Source organism: Pristiophorus japonicus, chromosome 13 (genome assembly GCF_044704955.1).
Source record: "Pristiophorus japonicus isolate sPriJap1 chromosome 13, sPriJap1.hap1, whole genome shotgun sequence".
Taxonomy (NCBI): Eukaryota; Metazoa; Chordata; class Chondrichthyes; family Pristiophoridae; genus Pristiophorus; species Pristiophorus japonicus.
In genome coordinates, this window is record NC_091989.1 from 7,799,372 (window position 1) to 7,816,520 (window position 17,149).

The 17,149-nt window shown below is 44.3% G+C and overlaps 1 protein-coding gene across 4 annotated transcripts in view; it reads left to right on the plus strand.

Moving 5' to 3' along the window:
• Positions 1 to 17,149, plus strand: part of pfkfb3 (6-phosphofructo-2-kinase/fructose-2,6-biphosphatase 3) — a 51,044-nt gene that overhangs the window by 19,555 nt on the left and 14,340 nt on the right. For 3 of the 4 annotated variants that reach the window (XM_070897114.1, XM_070897113.1, XM_070897116.1), the window contains exons 2-13: positions 2,939 to 3,064; positions 4,456 to 4,552; positions 6,201 to 6,267; positions 7,437 to 7,511; positions 8,943 to 8,999; positions 9,692 to 9,816; positions 11,311 to 11,518; positions 12,499 to 12,645; positions 14,561 to 14,665; positions 15,100 to 15,229; positions 16,238 to 16,300; positions 16,390 to 16,454. In XM_070897114.1, coding sequence (XP_070753215.1) covers positions 2,939 to 3,064; positions 4,456 to 4,552; positions 6,201 to 6,267; positions 7,437 to 7,511; positions 8,943 to 8,999; positions 9,692 to 9,816; positions 11,311 to 11,518; positions 12,499 to 12,645; positions 14,561 to 14,665; positions 15,100 to 15,229; positions 16,238 to 16,300; positions 16,390 to 16,454 — 1,265 coding nt within the window. Of the gene's footprint in view, positions 1 to 2,938; positions 3,065 to 4,455; positions 4,553 to 6,200; positions 6,268 to 7,436; positions 7,512 to 8,942; positions 9,000 to 9,691; positions 9,817 to 11,310; positions 11,519 to 12,498; positions 12,646 to 14,560; positions 14,666 to 15,099; positions 15,230 to 16,237; positions 16,301 to 16,389; positions 16,455 to 17,149 lie in introns of those variants that run through there. The other variant, XM_070897117.1, reaches the window with a different exon arrangement.

Here is a 17,149-nt window from a genome sequence, read left to right on the forward strand (position 1 = left end):
GTCTAGTAACATAACCACTGCACTACCATACCCCCTAATATCGTAACGCCTTTAATGCCCAAACATTGTACGTTGATACACTTTGAAGTAAATTAACTATATTATAGAAAGAAAGAAAGACTTGCATTTATATGGCACCTTTCAAGACCCCCACTACTCTCTGGGTGAAAAAAGGCTCAACTCCCTTCAAAATGCTTTACATCCAAAAGAATACTTATTGAAATGTAGTTACTATTAGTAGGTGATAACATTCCCAGAGTTTCAAAGCTTTGCATGAGTAGCCTATTATAAAATAATACAATCAATAAATAAATAAAATAATACATTTTTAAAAACCATTAGACAATTTCTCTTGCGTCTCTCCAGGGGTGCACGTATCGCCATTTGGGAACCCCTGATATAGGGTGTACGATCGTGAAGCCATTGTGTGACTTTTCTGCCTGGGGATATTGCTGTTGTATTGATTCCAGTTGCATTTCCTCAGAGACTTGTAGATTCTTTTGCATTGCAGTTTAAAAAAACTTAAAACCATGTAACTATTGACTAGAAGCAAGCGCGCTTGTTTTAGAAAGTAGATATTGTAATCTGTTGAACAGTGCTGGGGACGTCTCCTCAAACTCTCTGCAAAAACTGGCAGACATGGAGGGTCACGGGCAGTACATCAGTACAAGGATTCGAGGGGCGCTGAGAACTTTATCACCCGGAGGGTGGTGGGGGTCTGGAACTCACTGCCAGACAGGGAGGTAGAGACAGAAATCCTCATCACATCACATTTTAAAAGTACTTGGATATATGTGCACTTGAAGTGCCATAACTTGCAGGGCTGCAGACTGAGAGCTGGAAAGTGGGACTAGGCTGGGTAGCTCTTTGTCGGCCGGTGCGGACACGATGGGCCGAATGGCCTCCTTCTGTGCCGTAAATTTCTATGATTTCATTTTAACCTTCCAGTATATTAGCAGACGGGAGCTCAGGATGTGTTCAAGAATGTTGTCCTTTTTTTTTACTGAAACATCTTGCTGGTATTTGGTTAACTCCGCTGAAAGATTTTTTTTCTGTTTAGTTTAATCAGTTTTGGAAGTAATAAGTAACTCGTGCTAGTCCTATCGTACTGTATTCCGATCTGTTAATGTGCAACATGTTCGTTTTCTGAAAGTTTGCTTTTAGTCCACGAAATGTTGCTGGATGTGCACTGTTACTTCTCTATTTGTGCTCTCTTTCTCCCCCCGCAAATAATGAAAGACCAACTCCGTATTTCTATAACTGCCTCATCTGGCTGTGATCCCAAACTTCTATATTCAGCTGACCCTGTCTTTTGTGTAAAACCCAACTAAAATATCACACGGCCATTTGAGTAACATGAACATTTATGACTGACCCAAAGCATGTGTGTTTAGCTAATGTCAGGTACAGATTGAGCGCCTGAAAACCAGAGTTCCGAAATTCGGAATGTTCCGGAATCCGGACAACGGGCCGGGTTCCGGATTCCGGACTTTTTAAAAAAAAAATAAATACCGCTACAAGTTGGGCTTAGGAAGGGGAAAAAACACACACAAAATTCCAAAACACACAAATTCACCAAAACCCTTACCTACTAAATCGCTGAAAAATAATTCAAAAAATAAAAACTTTAACTTGCCTTTTTTTGCAGGTCTTCAACGCAGGTTTTTCCTGGCCGCCGAACCCTGACCCACTGCCCGACCCCTGACCCGCAGTCAATGCTGTCAAGCGCCCATCTGCTGCCGACCCCTCCTCCCCCTCCCCCCCCCCCCACCCTTGGCCTGGGTGTTTACGGAATCGGAAGACGTCCCGAATCTGGAACGGCCTCTATCCCGAGGTTTCCGTATTTTGGACGCTCGATCTGTATTACAGATTGTTCGACAGCGTTACTAGACTCGAACCCAGTATTTGTTTAAAAAAAAATGTCTGTATTTAGCACTGTTTTGTACAGATGCCCACTGGCTTTTGTATCCGTGTGGGTGCTTGGCTTTTTAAACCGTTCTACCTGTAATCTGGCTGGTTGTGTGTACTGATGGTGCCATATTGCGAAAATCCTGAGATCGAGACCAGTTTAGTTTATGTGCCTTGTTAGCTGTTGTATTTCACCTTGAAGCTTTCCTTAAACCAGAGGGAGGGTCGATGTATCTGTATTTGCATGTGCTTTAACTGCAGAACTTTTGAGCTTGTGATCGGAATAAGTAATTTGATGGTGGAATTAATTAGTTAATCTGTGTCAGCTGTTGCTCAGTGGACAGCACGTACTCCCTCGCCTCTGAGTCAGGAGGTTGTGGGTTCAAGTCCCACTCCAGGAACTTGAGCACACAAAATCTAGGCTGACACTCCAGTGCAGTGCTGAGGGAGTGCCGCACTGTCGGAGGTGCCGTCTTCGGATGAGACGTTAAACCGAGGCCCCGTCTGCGCGCTCAAGTGGATATAAAAGATCCCAGGGCACTATTTCGAGGAAGAGCAGGGGAGTTATCCCAGGTGTCCTGGGGCCAATATTTATCCCTCAATCAACAGCACTAACACAGATTATCCGGTCATTATCACATTGCTGTTTGTGGGAGCTTGCTGTGCGCAAATTGGCTGCCTTGTTTCCCACAGTACAACAGTGACTATGCTCCAAAAGTACTTCATTGGCTGTAAAGCGCTTTGAGACGTCCGGTGGTCGTGAATGGTGCTATATAAATGCAAGTTATTTCTTTTGCTCTCTGTGGCTTCTTTCGAATGCCACCTGCTGTTGTAGCGCATTACAAGCACGGTATAGGAACACATTGTCTATGCTGCTAGTCACCTGGACATACTAAATTAATTTGAAAGATGTGCCTGAGCGAAATATGACTCCAATCCATCGTGGAAAAGCAAGTTGGTATGACTAGTGCTTTATCGATTTTAGTTTTCACCTACCTACCTTGATGCATTTTTTTCCCCTCTCGAACAGCATCAGTCCCCCACCTGACCAACTCTCCCACTGTGATTGTGATGGTGGGATTGCCAGCTCGGGGAAAGACCTATATCGCCAAGAAACTGACCCGCTACCTCAACTGGATTGGAGCGCCAACCAAAGGCGAGTATCGTCTCCGGGCAAAACACTGTGCGGCTGGTGCCCAAGGATTGCCTTACACAACTGGGTCACTGCATGTACAGGGGTGGTGACGTCTATTTAGATTCTCCTAGTTAGTGAGCAACCATGTATAACTGCAAGGGACGACTGATACAAGAAACACATTCTAACAAGCGAGAGTCAAAGATAATTCAGTCGAATGCAGTATCCAGTGTGTGTGTGTGATCTCTGCTCTTCCATCTGTTCTAGCTGTGGTGGGGGGGGGGCGGGGACAGTATTTTATTTCAATAAGGATCTAGAATCCTAGAAATTTACAGCACGGAAGGAGGCCATTCGGCCCATCGTGTCCACACCGGCCGACCTAGATCTATCCAGCCTAATCCCACTTTCCAGCTCTCGGTCCGTATCCCTGCAGGTCACGGCACTTCCAAGTGCACATCCAAGTATCTTTTTTAAATGTTGTGAGGGTTTCTGCCTCTACCACCCTTTCAGGCAGTGAGTTCCAGACCCCCACCACCCTCTAGGTGAAGAAATTTCCCTTCACATCTCCTTTAAATCTCCCCCCTCTCCCCCAATTACTTTAAATCTGTGCCCCCTGGTTGTTGACCCCTCTGCCAAGGGAAACAGGTCCTTCCTATACACTCTATCCAGGCCCCTCATAATTTTATACACCTCAATCGGGCCTCCCCTGTTCCAAAGAAAACAGACCCAGCCTATCCAATCTTTCCTCATTGTTAAAATTCTCCCGTCCAGGCAGCATCCTCGTAAATCTCCTCTGTGCCCTTTCCAGTGCAGTCACATCTTTCCTGTAACGCAGTACTGCAGCTGTGGCCCAACTAGTGTTTTATACAGTTCAAGCATAACCTCCTTGCTCTTGTATTCTATGCCTCGACTAATCAAGGTAAATATTCCATATGCCCCCTTAACCAACTTATCTACCTGGCCTGCTACTTTCAGGGATCTGTGGACAAGCACTCCAAGGCCCCTTTGTTGCTCTACACTTTTTTAAGTGGTAAATACAAATGGTATGTTGGAGTTGGGGGTGTGGGGGCATGGAAAGAAGAAAAGCTGTACTGGCTAATGTAGGAGCTACCATTCTGCTCAATATAAATTAACATTGCATAATTCAAAAAATTCTATTCCCCCTTTTAAGAATGTAACGTGGGAACAAATGCAGACGCTGTTCTTGTGATGGCACTGCGGGATGTATACTCAATGTATGGCTAGGCACGCAGTCAAAAATAAATAAATAAATAAATAAATAAATAAATACGCACAACTTGGCAAATAGGGGTCAGATGTGCACAAACCGCAGGTTGGACAAGCAGTTGTAAAATCTTCAACTCTCTTTGCAATATGCCACACTAATTACTCTTCCCCCTCTCTGTGTGCAGTCTTTAATGTTGGGGAGTACCGCCGAGAGGCTGTCAAATGGTACCGATCGTACGACTTCTTTCGCCACGACAACGAGGATGCGATGAAAATTAGAAAGTAAGTGGCTTTCGAGCATGTGTCTTAACTCGCATAAAATCCAGTCCTGGCAGGTAGATAAGAGTTTCTCCAGTACACTGCTGTTCTGTCTTAATACTGTACTGGGTCAAACAAGCTTCAAGCCCTTCTGTGAATACCAAAGGATCGAGATGCTGGAATACTTTATAACAAAACGTGTTATCATCCCAAAATAGTGGTGTGCTAAAGGGATACTACATTTTTATTTGCCTGCTTTACCTCCCCCCTCCCTCCCCCCCACTCTTGTTTTTTGGGGGGTGGTTTCAAAAAAAAAAAAAAGACTTTAATGTTCCCTGTGAGCTGGGCTTTGTTCCACGTGGTCTTTTTCTTTCAATGAGCAGTCCCTTTTTAACTTTCAGTGCATGCGCGGAGTTTACAATGTGACAGAGGGGGACTGGAAGGGAGGGAAGGAGGGGGAGGGAAGAGACTGGGGGAGGGGAGGGAAGAGAAATTGAGACACGGGTGGATGGGGCGGGGTAGAGAGACCTGCGTGGGATCATGCAGGTGACTGCTTGGCTATATGCACACGCAGCTTAGCGGGAACTTTGGGTTGAGTGAATTGTCCTAACTCTCTCATGGTAAACTCTGGAGACTATAAATGGTCCAGAATGAACAAGATTGTCTAGGCTCGTGCACCTTCCCTGATCTGTTGGCTCTGATTATACAAACGAACATATGAGGGACGGGTGAAGACCCTCTGGTCCATCGAGCTTGTCCCACACACTCGCGACACCTTGTGTATCACAACATAATACACTCCACCCCAAACCATGTGATCTCCTGGGAGAGGTGAAAAAAACAGATTTAAAAAACCCAGGCCAATTTGAGGGAAAAATAATCTGGGAAATTCCTCTCCGACCCATCTAGGCGATGAAAACTAGTCCAGGAGATCACTCTGGCCCTGAATTTCCCACAGTACCTACCTTGTGCGGACTGAAGATTCGGGAAGAGGGAGAAATCCTACGAAAGGGGGCATAAACCAAGATCCAAGTACAGATGAGTGAGACTGATGTGGCAGTGTATCGGAGAATTGGCTGGCTATCCATGTGATGCAGGATCAACATTGGGATAGCCAACATCTGCTCCCGACTCTTTCTGGATCCTGCATTATAATCAGAATAATTGATTTTAAATTGCAGTGCTCTAACCTTAAATAAATTGCGTGAATGTTGCAAATAATTGACTTTTGTCTCCTGCATTTGAGTTGCAACTCTTGCCATTTCTTCCCTACTCCACTGACTACTTGAAGACTTGATTCAGTTACCCTGAATCTTTCTAGGTAAATTTGTATTAGCAGCAGTGGAATAAACCATGTGGCTATCCTGAATGTTCCAGTTTGACTGTACTTGGGTGTCAGGAAACTGCTGTGAATCATTGCATTCCACTAATCATCCTGTCCACAGTGGTGCATTGTGCATTGCATCATTGGAAAGAAACCAGTGTATTAAAGATGGACTAGAACAATTTAAATACCGTAGTTCCTAATTTAACTAATCCAAGGTCATTCTAACAGTCATGGTCTGTAAATTACAATAGAATTGTTCCTGATGAGTCATTCTGGAAGCTGTACGAGCAACCACAGTTTGTGTGCTGAACTAGTCTCTCTGATTTGTCCTCATTGCTTTCTCAGGCAGTGTGCCTTAGCGGCCTTAAGAGATGCAAAATCCTATCTCACTGAGGAAGGTGGCCAGATTGCAGTAAGTCCCTCTCCGATAACTAACCGACTAGGCTAGCTGCTTTTTAAAAAAAATAGTGGAGTGATCTCCCGCTGCCAAGGTTTCTCCCCTTCCCCCAAGGGTACCATTCACCGCTGTGGGACTCCTTCAATTGAGTCAGCAATAAGGGGTCCCCAAGTTTTGGATTTTTGCGCAGGGCACGGTGTCTCATCATTCCTCCATGACCCACAGAGAGGAGCAGCAACTCGAGCACTGCGCACGTGATTTCCTCTTCTGTTCTTCCTGGGATATGATGCGTAACACTGCACAAGGCACCATGTGGCGCATGGTTTAAACTTGCACGAGATGGGCACCCCTGGGGCTTGGAACTGGAGCATTTGGTTGGAGTCACACCATCAACCGCTTGAACAGCCGAGGCTACCTTAACACAGTAATGTTTTGTCTGAGGTGTTCAAGCTGTAATGAATTCTTATTTCTATGGCAGTGTTTAACTGTTACATTTACTTAAATGTCGCCTTTTGCCTATGCTGGGTTTTAAATGGTAAATTATGCCAAGTATTAAGAGTGGGAATAGACACCGCTCCATTAGCTACTGTAATGTATGCACCTGAGAGTATGCTCATTGGTTTGTAGAGCTGTTCACGCGGTATCCACCGGTACGCTCGCGGCCTTCCGCGAGAGGTGGGCACCAGAGGGACTGGAGTGTATTATTTCAACAGAGAACAACATTTCAATTTAATTCGATTCCCTTTAATATTAATGGTTAATTTGTGGCCTTACAAAAGGGGGCACTTGATTTAAAGTTACTTTTAAAATAGTTGTAGAGCTGTTGCACTGTGAGTGGCTTAGCCAGTCACGTGATGTTCACAAGACTCAATAAAACCCCAGCCAGTTGGGTCTTGGTCATCGACGATGAGGTATGCAGTTGTGAGCCTAGTGGATGAAGTAGTAATGTGTAGTGTGATCGTCAAACCTTTGTTAATAAACCAACTAGTTCTTAATAGCAATATGTTGCTATGAATTCTTAAGCAAAGAACCCTTGAAGCAAATACATTTCAGGTACCAACATTACAGTTGATATAGTTTTTGTACTCCATTTACCTTCATTAACAGGCTAATTGAGAAGAATGCTGATGTTTTGAGCAAATGTTGAACACTTGTGACCAGAGTAACTCTTGTATTTTGTCCAGGTTTTCGATGCTACAAATACCACCAGGGATAGGCGGGAGATGATCCTAAACTTTGCCAAAGAAAATGGATGGAAGGTCAGTATAGTCTCTAAGCAATTCAGAACAACGGTCCTGTTGCTGGATTCTTCCTGGGCGGAGTTCCGAACCATTCAAAGCTCGTCACTCTTCTTTAAACCAGAAGGTTGGCACTGTGAATTGCATTATGGGCTCGGCTGGGTTATGCTTGGCCAAAGATGGTATGCCCCTTGAACCGTATAGCTCTCTTCTTGGGTTTGAGGTCAGGATATGTGCTTGGAATTGGAATGCCTTGAACATAAGAACCTAAGAATTAGGAGCAGGCGTAGGCCATCCAGCCCCTCGAGCCTGCTCCGCCATTCAATGAGATCATGGCTGATCTTCTACCTCAACTCCACCTTCCTGCCCGATCCCCGCATCCCTTGGTTCCCTTAAAGGTCTATCATTCTCAGCCTTGAATATACTCAATGACTGAGCATCCACAATCCTTTGGGGCAGAGAATTCCAAAGATTCACCACCCTCTGAGTGAAGAAATTTCTCCTATCTCAGTCCTAAATGGCCCACCCCTTATTCTGAGAATGTGACCCCCTAGTTCTAGACTCTTGAGCCAGGAGAAACATCCTCTCAGCATTTCACCCCCTGCCCCCCCCCCCCCCCCCCCCCACAATCCCAGGAATCAGTCTGGTGAACCTTTGTTACACTACCTCTAAGGCAAGTAAATCTTTCCTTGAGTAAGGAGACCAAAGAGTACCAGGAAATCTGATATCAAGTGACGCTCCCATTCTACCCTCAGTAATTGGTATATTTTCTTTTTACTTGTCATTATGTGAAAATCAGTATTTTGAGTATAAAACTTGCCTTTGAGCACATTTGAGTTAAATCTATCCATTTCCTACATCAACTATCCTTGTGGTGTATGTGATAGACAGTGGATTTCGGCCCGAATTTCAGATTTGCTCCCACTTAAGAGATGGCGATGAGATCAATGCACCCAGGGACTTTTGTATGTGGGGAGATGCAATTTTATCATCGGCCTGACTTGATTAAAGCTTGACTGAGATGCAAGGACAGCGTGCAAACTCGGTGCCCTGCCAACTTCACCATTTATAGGAGCTCTTACTGCGAGTGAGCATAGAAAGCTGCTGCACTCCCGTCCAGTATTTGCTCACCACCTTGCCTTTTGAGAAATAAATTGTCTTTTATCCCCACTCTTGGCTCCGCACTCCTCCAAAAATCATATCCTGTGGTGTGTGTGTGTGTGTGTTCTTTGATGCACGCAGAGCATTTTTGTGGTCTTTGCCAATCCAATTTTAATTTCTGGGGAAGGAAGCAACTTTGTGTGGCTAGATGAGCATTAATGATATTGAACCGAGGTGCTTTTGAAAAACTTGGTCAGCTAACATTTCAATACCAATATTGATCTGACAATGTATAAATGAGTTTCTCCATCCCATGTGAATTAAAAAAAAATCATTCTCTCTAACTTGCAGGTATTTTTTGTCGAATCGGTTTGTGATGATCCAGGTGTGGTGGCTGCAAATATTATGGTGAGTGAGGGAAAGATTTATTCATTCTAATACAGGTTGAACCTCTGGTCCGGCACCCTAGGGACCTGACCGGTGCCGAACCGGAGAATTTTCCGAACCACAGGAGGTCAGTATATAACTGTACCAATACGCCCTGCAGAAAGTTGTTGAGGCCAATTCACTAAATATATTCAAAAAGGAGTTGGATGTAGTCCTTACTACTAGGGGGATCAAGGGGTATGGCGAGAAAGTAGGAATGGGGTACTGAAGTCGCATGTTCAGCCATGAACTCATTGAATGGCGGTGCAGGCTCGAAGGGTCGAATGGCCTACTCCTGCACCTATTTTCTATGTTTCTCTCTGTGTTTCTCTCTGTTTCTTTTGCCATCCTAGGCTTACCCGTATTTGTAGAGTGCTGCTCACCGCTCTCCTGGGCTATCTTCTTGAACCAATCTTGCAGCTTGGCTTGCCTAACATATTTCAGTTTTTCATGTATTTCACCACTCATGCAAAACGGCAGTTCCACAAACTAATACCGAACCACGGATATTTCCGGACCAGAGAGTCCCGGACCAGAGGTTCAACCTGTAGTAATTATTATAACTTTTGTTTTGGTTCGTTTCATACTATTTAATGAAATTCAATGTTGGATTTCCTTTGAGAGAACTGGTCTTAATGTGCCAGAACGGGTGGTTAATGTTTCACTGTCCACAGAATGTGAAGGTGTCCAGTCCGGATTACATGGACTGCAACAGGACTGATGCAATGGAAGATTTCCTGAAGAGAATTGAATGCTACAAAGCAACATATCAGCCATTGGAGCCAGACAATTATGACAAGTAAGACCGATATTTCCAATTGATCATCGATGCAGTGCGAGCTTCTTCACTAGATCCATTTACTCAAATTCCATTTCTCTGCTCTTTTCACACATGTTTTTATCTCTTCCTTTTCACATCTTATCTAATCCCCTTTTATGATAACAGTCCATGCCTCTGGTGAAACATTCCATCTTCTAATAACTTTGGACAAATTTCTTCTTATTTCCTCTTCATTCTTCTAGTAATACTCGCACCACCATTGGCGGCCATGTCTGCTGTTGCCGAGGCCCCGAGTTCTGGAATTCCCTGCCTAAACCTCTCTTTCCCCCTTCAAGACGCTCTGTAAAACCTACCTCTTTGACCAAGCTTCTGGTCACCTGCCCTAATTTCTCCTTGGGCGGCTTGCTGTCAATTCCTAATACACTCATGAAGCGCCTTGGGACATTTCACTGTTAAAGATGCTATATAAATACAAGTTGTTGTTGTTGTTGTGACTGTAACTGTCTGATCAGTGCAACGTACTTTTAGATACTGCAGTTATTCAACTGGGGTGGACATTCCAGTACAGCATGACAAAGAAAACATTATCTGATAACCAGTGTGCATTAGCCATCTTTAACGTTGCTTCATAATGGCAGACCATTGTTCTCGGGGCTTCTGTCTTGGGTTCTGGGTGATGGTGCAAGGCGATGCCTGCTGATTACTGAGGATCCACAGATGATGTCCAACACTCCTGACCTCCAACGATAGTTCAAGCCAAACCCAAAATGAAAAGATATAGGAACAGGAGGAGGCCATTGAGCCCCTCAAGACTGTTCCACCATTCGACGAGATCATGGCTGATCTGCGACCTAACTCCATGTACACCTGCCTGTGCCCCATATCCCTTAATACCTTTTGGTTAACGAAAGTCACGCAATCTCCGATTTAACAATTCACCCAGCATCAATTGCTGTTTGTGGAAGAGAGTTTCAAGCTTCCACCATCTTTTGTCTGTAGCAGTGTTAACTTCAAAAGGCCTGGCTCTAATTTTTAGACTACGTGCCCTAGTTCTAGACTCTTCAACCAGTGAAATAGCTTCTCTCTCTTTACCCTATCCGTTCCCCCTGAGCACCATATTTGACCATATTCAATTTAATCCAGATTAACTATCCGTTATCTTTAAGGACCAGTCCAATATAACACTTTGAAATTGTGTTCTCAGCTGACACACTGCAAAATGCCCCTACTCTCAACGGCTGCAGTAAATAGTCCCAATTCTGCACCTAAACATTGCTACCCATTCAATTCCTGCCATGGTGCATAAAACCTGAATCCAGACTTGGGAGATGCTGACCAGGGCAAACTTTGCTCATCATCCCATTTTGCAGGGACTCTGAAGGGCTTTCACTTGTGATTGATGTCGAAGGTTGTCACTTCTAACAATACATATGACATTTATGATACTGTTGCTGTAGAGTTGCACTGCCAATCTGTGCTAATGTATCTCCCATCCCTGTCACTTTGCATTAGGGACCTGTCCTTCATCAAAGTGATTAACGTCGGCCGGAGGTTCCTGGTAAACCGGGTCCAAGATCACATCCAGAGCAAGATAGTTTATTACCTGATGAACATTCACGTCCATCCTCGCACCATCTACTTGTGTCGCCATGGGGAGAGTGAATACAACCTCCAAGGCCAGATTGGGGGCGACTCTGGTCTCTCCTACAGAGGAAAGAAGGTACCTGTCAAGACTTGTACACTATTGGGTATTCAAATCCACATCATGTCAATGTTGCCATCAAAGAACACAGGAACAGGAGGCGGCCATTTAGCACCTCGAGCCTGTTCCGCCATTCAAATTAGATTATGGCTGATCTGCGACCTAATTCCATATACCCAACTTTGCTCCATAATCTCTTTATGCCTTTGGTTACCAAAAATTTTTCAATCTCTGATTTAATATCATCAATTGACCCAGCAGCAGCTGCTGTTTGCAGAATGAAAGACTTTCATTTATATAGCACCTTTCATGACCACTGGACATCTTCAAGCGCTTCACAGTCAATGAAGTACTTTTGGAGTGTAGTCACTGTTGTATTGTGGGAAACTCCAATGCAGTGCTGAGGGAGTGCTGCACTGTCGGTGGTGCCATCTTTCAGATGAGGCATTATATCGAGGCTCCGTCTGCTCTCTCTGGCGGATGCAAAATATCCTAGAGCAGGGGAGTTATCCTCGGTGTCCTGGCCAATATTTATCCCTCAATCAATATCACTTTTTAAAAAAAAAAAAGAAACTGATAATCTGGTCATTGTCACATTGCTGTTTGTGGGAGCTTGCTATGCACAAATTGGCTGCTGCATTTCTGACAACAGTGACTACACTTCAAAAAGTACATCATTGGCTGTAAAGCATTTTGGATGTTTTGAGGTTGTGAAAGGCGCTATATAAATGCAAATCTTTTCTGATCTAGTTTTTATTGAATTGGAGATAATGCAAGTGAATGATGTGCAGTTAGTAATGTAGATGCTCAAATTGGCCTTTTCTTATGGATGATGGTGACTGCTTCAGTTCGTTCAGTAACGAGCCTATCCCGATCACTGTTGGGGTCACGTGGCACTTTTTCTGTTTCCTTCATTTTGAAACAATGAGGACTATCGAATATGTGAAACTCACCTTCCACAACACTTCTTGAGGTGGCTTTTGTGTTTTATTTTGCAGTTTTCCACAGCGTTAAGAACCTTTCTTGAGGAGCAGAATCTTAAGGATCTGAAGGTTTGGACCAGCCAACTGAAACGAGCCATCCAAACTGCAGAGGTTTTGGGCGGCCAGTATGAACAGTGGAAGGCACTGAATGAAATAGATGCTGTAAGTTGGGTTAACAATTCCCTTCAGCAGTATTCCAATTTGTATGACCTGTCCTCTTTTAAAAAATTTTTTTAAATTTTTTATTCATTCACGGGATGTGGGCGTCGCTGGCAAGGCCGGCATTTATTGCCTATCCCTAATTGCCCCTTGAGAAGGTGGTGGTGAGCCGCCACCTTCAACCGCTGCAGTCCGTGTGGTGAAGGTGCTCCCACAGTGCTGTTAGGGAGGGAGTTCCAGGATTGTGACCCAGCGACGATGAAGGAACGGCCGATTATATTTCCAAGTCAGGATGGTGTGTGCTCTCTCTCTTGATTCTTCCATGGAGGTGTTGAGGTTCTGTTGGCATCTCAGTCAGGCATAGGCAGTCCCTCGGAATTGAGGAAGACTTTCTTCCACTCTATAAAAGTGAGTTCTCAGGTGACTGTACAGTCCAATACGGGAATTACAGTCTCTGTCACAGGTGGGACAGGCAGTGGTTGGCATCTAACTTCAAGGGTACAGACATTGGGTACAAACCGATGCCCTCCAACTTTATGGCACCGTATCCTTCCTACATCACTGATCATCAAGCCTGTCTTGAGCTAGTAAATATAATGGACCACTTCTGCATTGTTGTTTTAAACTGGTTGATTTAAATCTACTAATTGGATTAGACCATGCCACAAATCAGCAACCGAAGCTGGATTGGTCCAATAAATATTGTAAAGTGAAGCTAGTTTCTTTTGATATGTAATAGTGTGTGTGTGTGTAGAATCATAGCACAGAAGGAGGCCATTCGACCCATCGAGTCTGTGCTGACTCTTTTCCCCTAACCCGGCAATTTTTTCCTCCAAGTATTTATCCCATTTCTTTTGAAGACGACTATTGAATCTGTATCCCCCGCCCTATCAGGCAGTGCATTCCAAATCCTAACCACTCGCTGTGTTTATATTTAAAAAAAAAAAAAAGTTTTTCCTCATGTCGCCTCAATCTTAAATCTGTGCCATTGGAAACCGTTTCACTTTATTTACTCTATCTAAACCCTTCATCATTTTGAGCACCCCTCTATCGAATCTCCTCTTGGCCTTCTATTTAGCAAGATGTGATTTGCAGCTTTGTATTTGGCACCAGACCTGACGATGCTGTAGTACGATTGGGTTAGTTTGGAATTGGCCTTCAGTCTTGGATACTCTGAAGGTATACTGCCAGGATTTATAAGCCTGCTGACCCATATCTGCGTTAAACATGCGAAACCCTCTGACGAGAACAGTGACTCAAGCCACACCTGTAACCTATGACGACAAACAAGCATCAGGGTGATTGCAAAACCTGGCATAGGTTGGGGAAAGTTTGAGCAGCAATGTATTGCAGTCTGTTCCCCCTCTTTTCCCCCCCCCCCCTTTTTTATTTTTATTTTTTCTCTCCCATGGCAGCTGGTAATTATTCTGCCATTCATCCCCAATCTAGACTCCTCTTTTGTTTCCTAACTCGTGCCATTACCGTTTGGCCCATCGTCCCCTTTTGTGTCTCTAATCTCTCCTGCCTATCACTGACCTTCTCTTTTGTTCTTTCCTCCCCTCCCCCTCTCAGGGCCCCTTGCACTTCCTTAAGAATCTATTACATTTCAAACTTTGGCCAGTTCTGACGAAAGGTCATCGACCCGAAACATTAACTCTGTTTCTCTCTCCACAGATGCTGCCTGACCCGCTGAAATTTCCAGCATTTTCTGTTTTTATTTCAGATTCCAGCATCCGCAGTATTTGGCTTTTGTAAATGTATTGGAGCTTGTGGTTGTGGTACACTGGCAAGAACTGCGTTTTAAATTGAAATGGTTTTAGCACGGAGTTAAATAGGCCAAAAGACTAATTGGACATTTGGGGTTGTGGGGAAAAACGGTGACCTGTTTTGAGTTGAGATGTCTTCTCATTGATTGCAGGGTGTATGTGAAGACATGACGTACGAAGAAATAAAGGAACAGTACCCTGAAGAATATGAGCTCCGCGAACAAGACAAATATTATTACCGCTACCCCACTGGTGAGGTAAGCTGAGCCTGGGAGCAGCTTGTGTGGCGATGACTGAGCATGACATCGTGTTGGGTCTGCACTATTTGAAGATTAAACTATTTTTAAAACAAAGCGCAGAAGCAGACAATGCGTTCACAGTTCTGTTTTACAGAGCCGCTAGTGTATGAAGTCGGTTTCAAAACTAGTTTTCTAATCATTCTTTTGAAGGCTGCAAACATCCTGGTAGCTTCCAGGATGTTTGCAGGATTATCTCATTAACTTTTCCAAAGAAGTTTCTGCTGTGGATAATCCACGCTAGTACTTAATCTCTTTTTTTTTTTAAATCCTGTTATAAGTTTAGATTTGAGACATTTGCCAACTGAAAACGTCAACTTTTGAAAGTGTAAATTGGATTGTGTTTCTGGGTGGTTTTTGGTTTCTACTGCAAATGTATTTTTTCCTGTTTCTAGTCCTACCAAGACTTGGTGCAGCGTCTGGAACCGGTTATTATGGAACTGGAGAGACAGGGAGACGTGTTGGTCATCTGCCACCAGGCGGTCATGCGCTGTCTTCTCGCGTACTTTCTAGATAAAAGTGCAGGTAGGTGAACCTTGTTCCTGTTGCACTGTGAGTCCGTGCGGCGGTCCAGAGGTCAGCGGCTTTTCAACCCAAAAAAAACCCCACGCACGCACGGGAATTTGAACAGGCTGCGCACGCAAAAAAAAAAACTAAAGGGAGCATTGTACGTGAATTGAACCGTATGTTCTGCAGTGTCCGATTAATGCCTTCTCATTTGATATTAAAGTGACCAGCATTCTTTCACTATCTATACATCACTAAGTCTAGATGGTGCAACATAGAATCATAGAAATTTACAGCATGGAAGGAGTCCATTTGGCCCATTGTGTCCGTGCCAGCCAACAATGAGCTCGCCAGCTCTTTGCAACGGTACGATATATTCTCCAGTGATGCAGTGCAGATGGAAGACAGCTGTATATCTTTGCTTACCCAAGGAAGGATATACTTGCCATAGAGGGAGTGCAATGAAGGTTCACCAGACTGATTCCTGGGATGGGGGGGATTGTCCTATGAGGAGAGATTGAGTAGACTAGGCCTATATTCTCTAGAGTTTAGAAGAATGAGAAGTGATCTCTTTGACACATTCAAAATTCTTACAGGGCTTGACAGGGTAGTTGCAGGGAGGATGTTTCCCCCTGGGCTGGGGCGTCTAAAACCAGGGGTCACAGTCTCAGGATAAGGGGTCAGCCATTTAGGACTGAGATGAGGCGAAACCTCTTCACTCCGAGAGGGTGGTGAATCTTTGGAATTCTCTACCCCTGAGGGCTGTGGAGGCTCAGTCTTTGAGTATATTCAAGACAGAGATCGATAGATTTTTGGATATTGAGGGATATGGGGATCGGGTGGGGAAGTGGAGTTGAGGTGGAAGATCAGCCATGATCTTATTGAATGACGGAGCAGGCTCGAGGAGCCGAATGGCCGACTCCTGCTCCTAGTTCTTATGCTGTTCTATCTATTGTGCATAGTATTAAGTATTGAGAACTGAATGAGGGGATTATATTGACTAATGATGGATTGTTTCCGTTTTAGACGAGCTGCCCTATCTCAAGTGTCCTCTCCACACTGTACTAAAGCTGACGCCATTTGCTTATGGTGAGTTGCGTGATTCATTCTTGTGAATCTGGTTAGATTGCGTCTTGAGTGCAATTGGATGATGGGATTAATTTTCTTTTTCTAATTAGGTTGTAAGGTGGAGTCCATCTTTTTGAACGTGGAAGCTGTAAACACGCACCGTGATCGACCAGAGGTGAGTATTCACGGATTAGTGAGTGCATAATACGCTCCGCTTTCAAATTGAATTCGTATCTATTTGAATTCGCCCCCGCACCATAGCGTAGCAAGTTGTCTGATGTGAGTGAGCGAGAATACCACGGGGAAGCCGGAGCATGGATTACCCCAACCTGCGTACGATCTAGTTCCTCTTGGGCAGGCTGTGATTTGGTATGTGGGTACGGGTTTTAATTAGAGAGTGACAATCCAGCCAAGTAACGTCATCGCTGGAGGTGCATCAGCTGTTTGCGTGCGGCTAGCTTGGATTAACTCCGAGGAAGAAAGATCCATTTTGACCTGCGTTATGATTATCTTGGTATCGAGGTAGATTTTTGAGGAAAGAAAGCCTTGCATTTATATAGCGCCTCTCGCGACCACCGGACGTCTCCAAGCGCTTTGCAGCCAATGAAGTACTTCTTGGCGTGTAGTCACTGTTGTAATGTGGGAAACGCGGCAGCCAATTTGCACACAGCAAGCTCCCACAAACAGCAATGTGATAATGACCAGATAATCTGTCACCAGATAACCTGAGGAGGGGGAAAACTGTGTAGATTTCCCATTGTAGCTTTTGGGATGAAAGGGTGTATGCTAGGAAAAACACTCTCTGTAGTTTAAAAATGTCATCTTTATATTATAAAGACATTGAAACCGGTATTTACCTTGCAAAGAAGG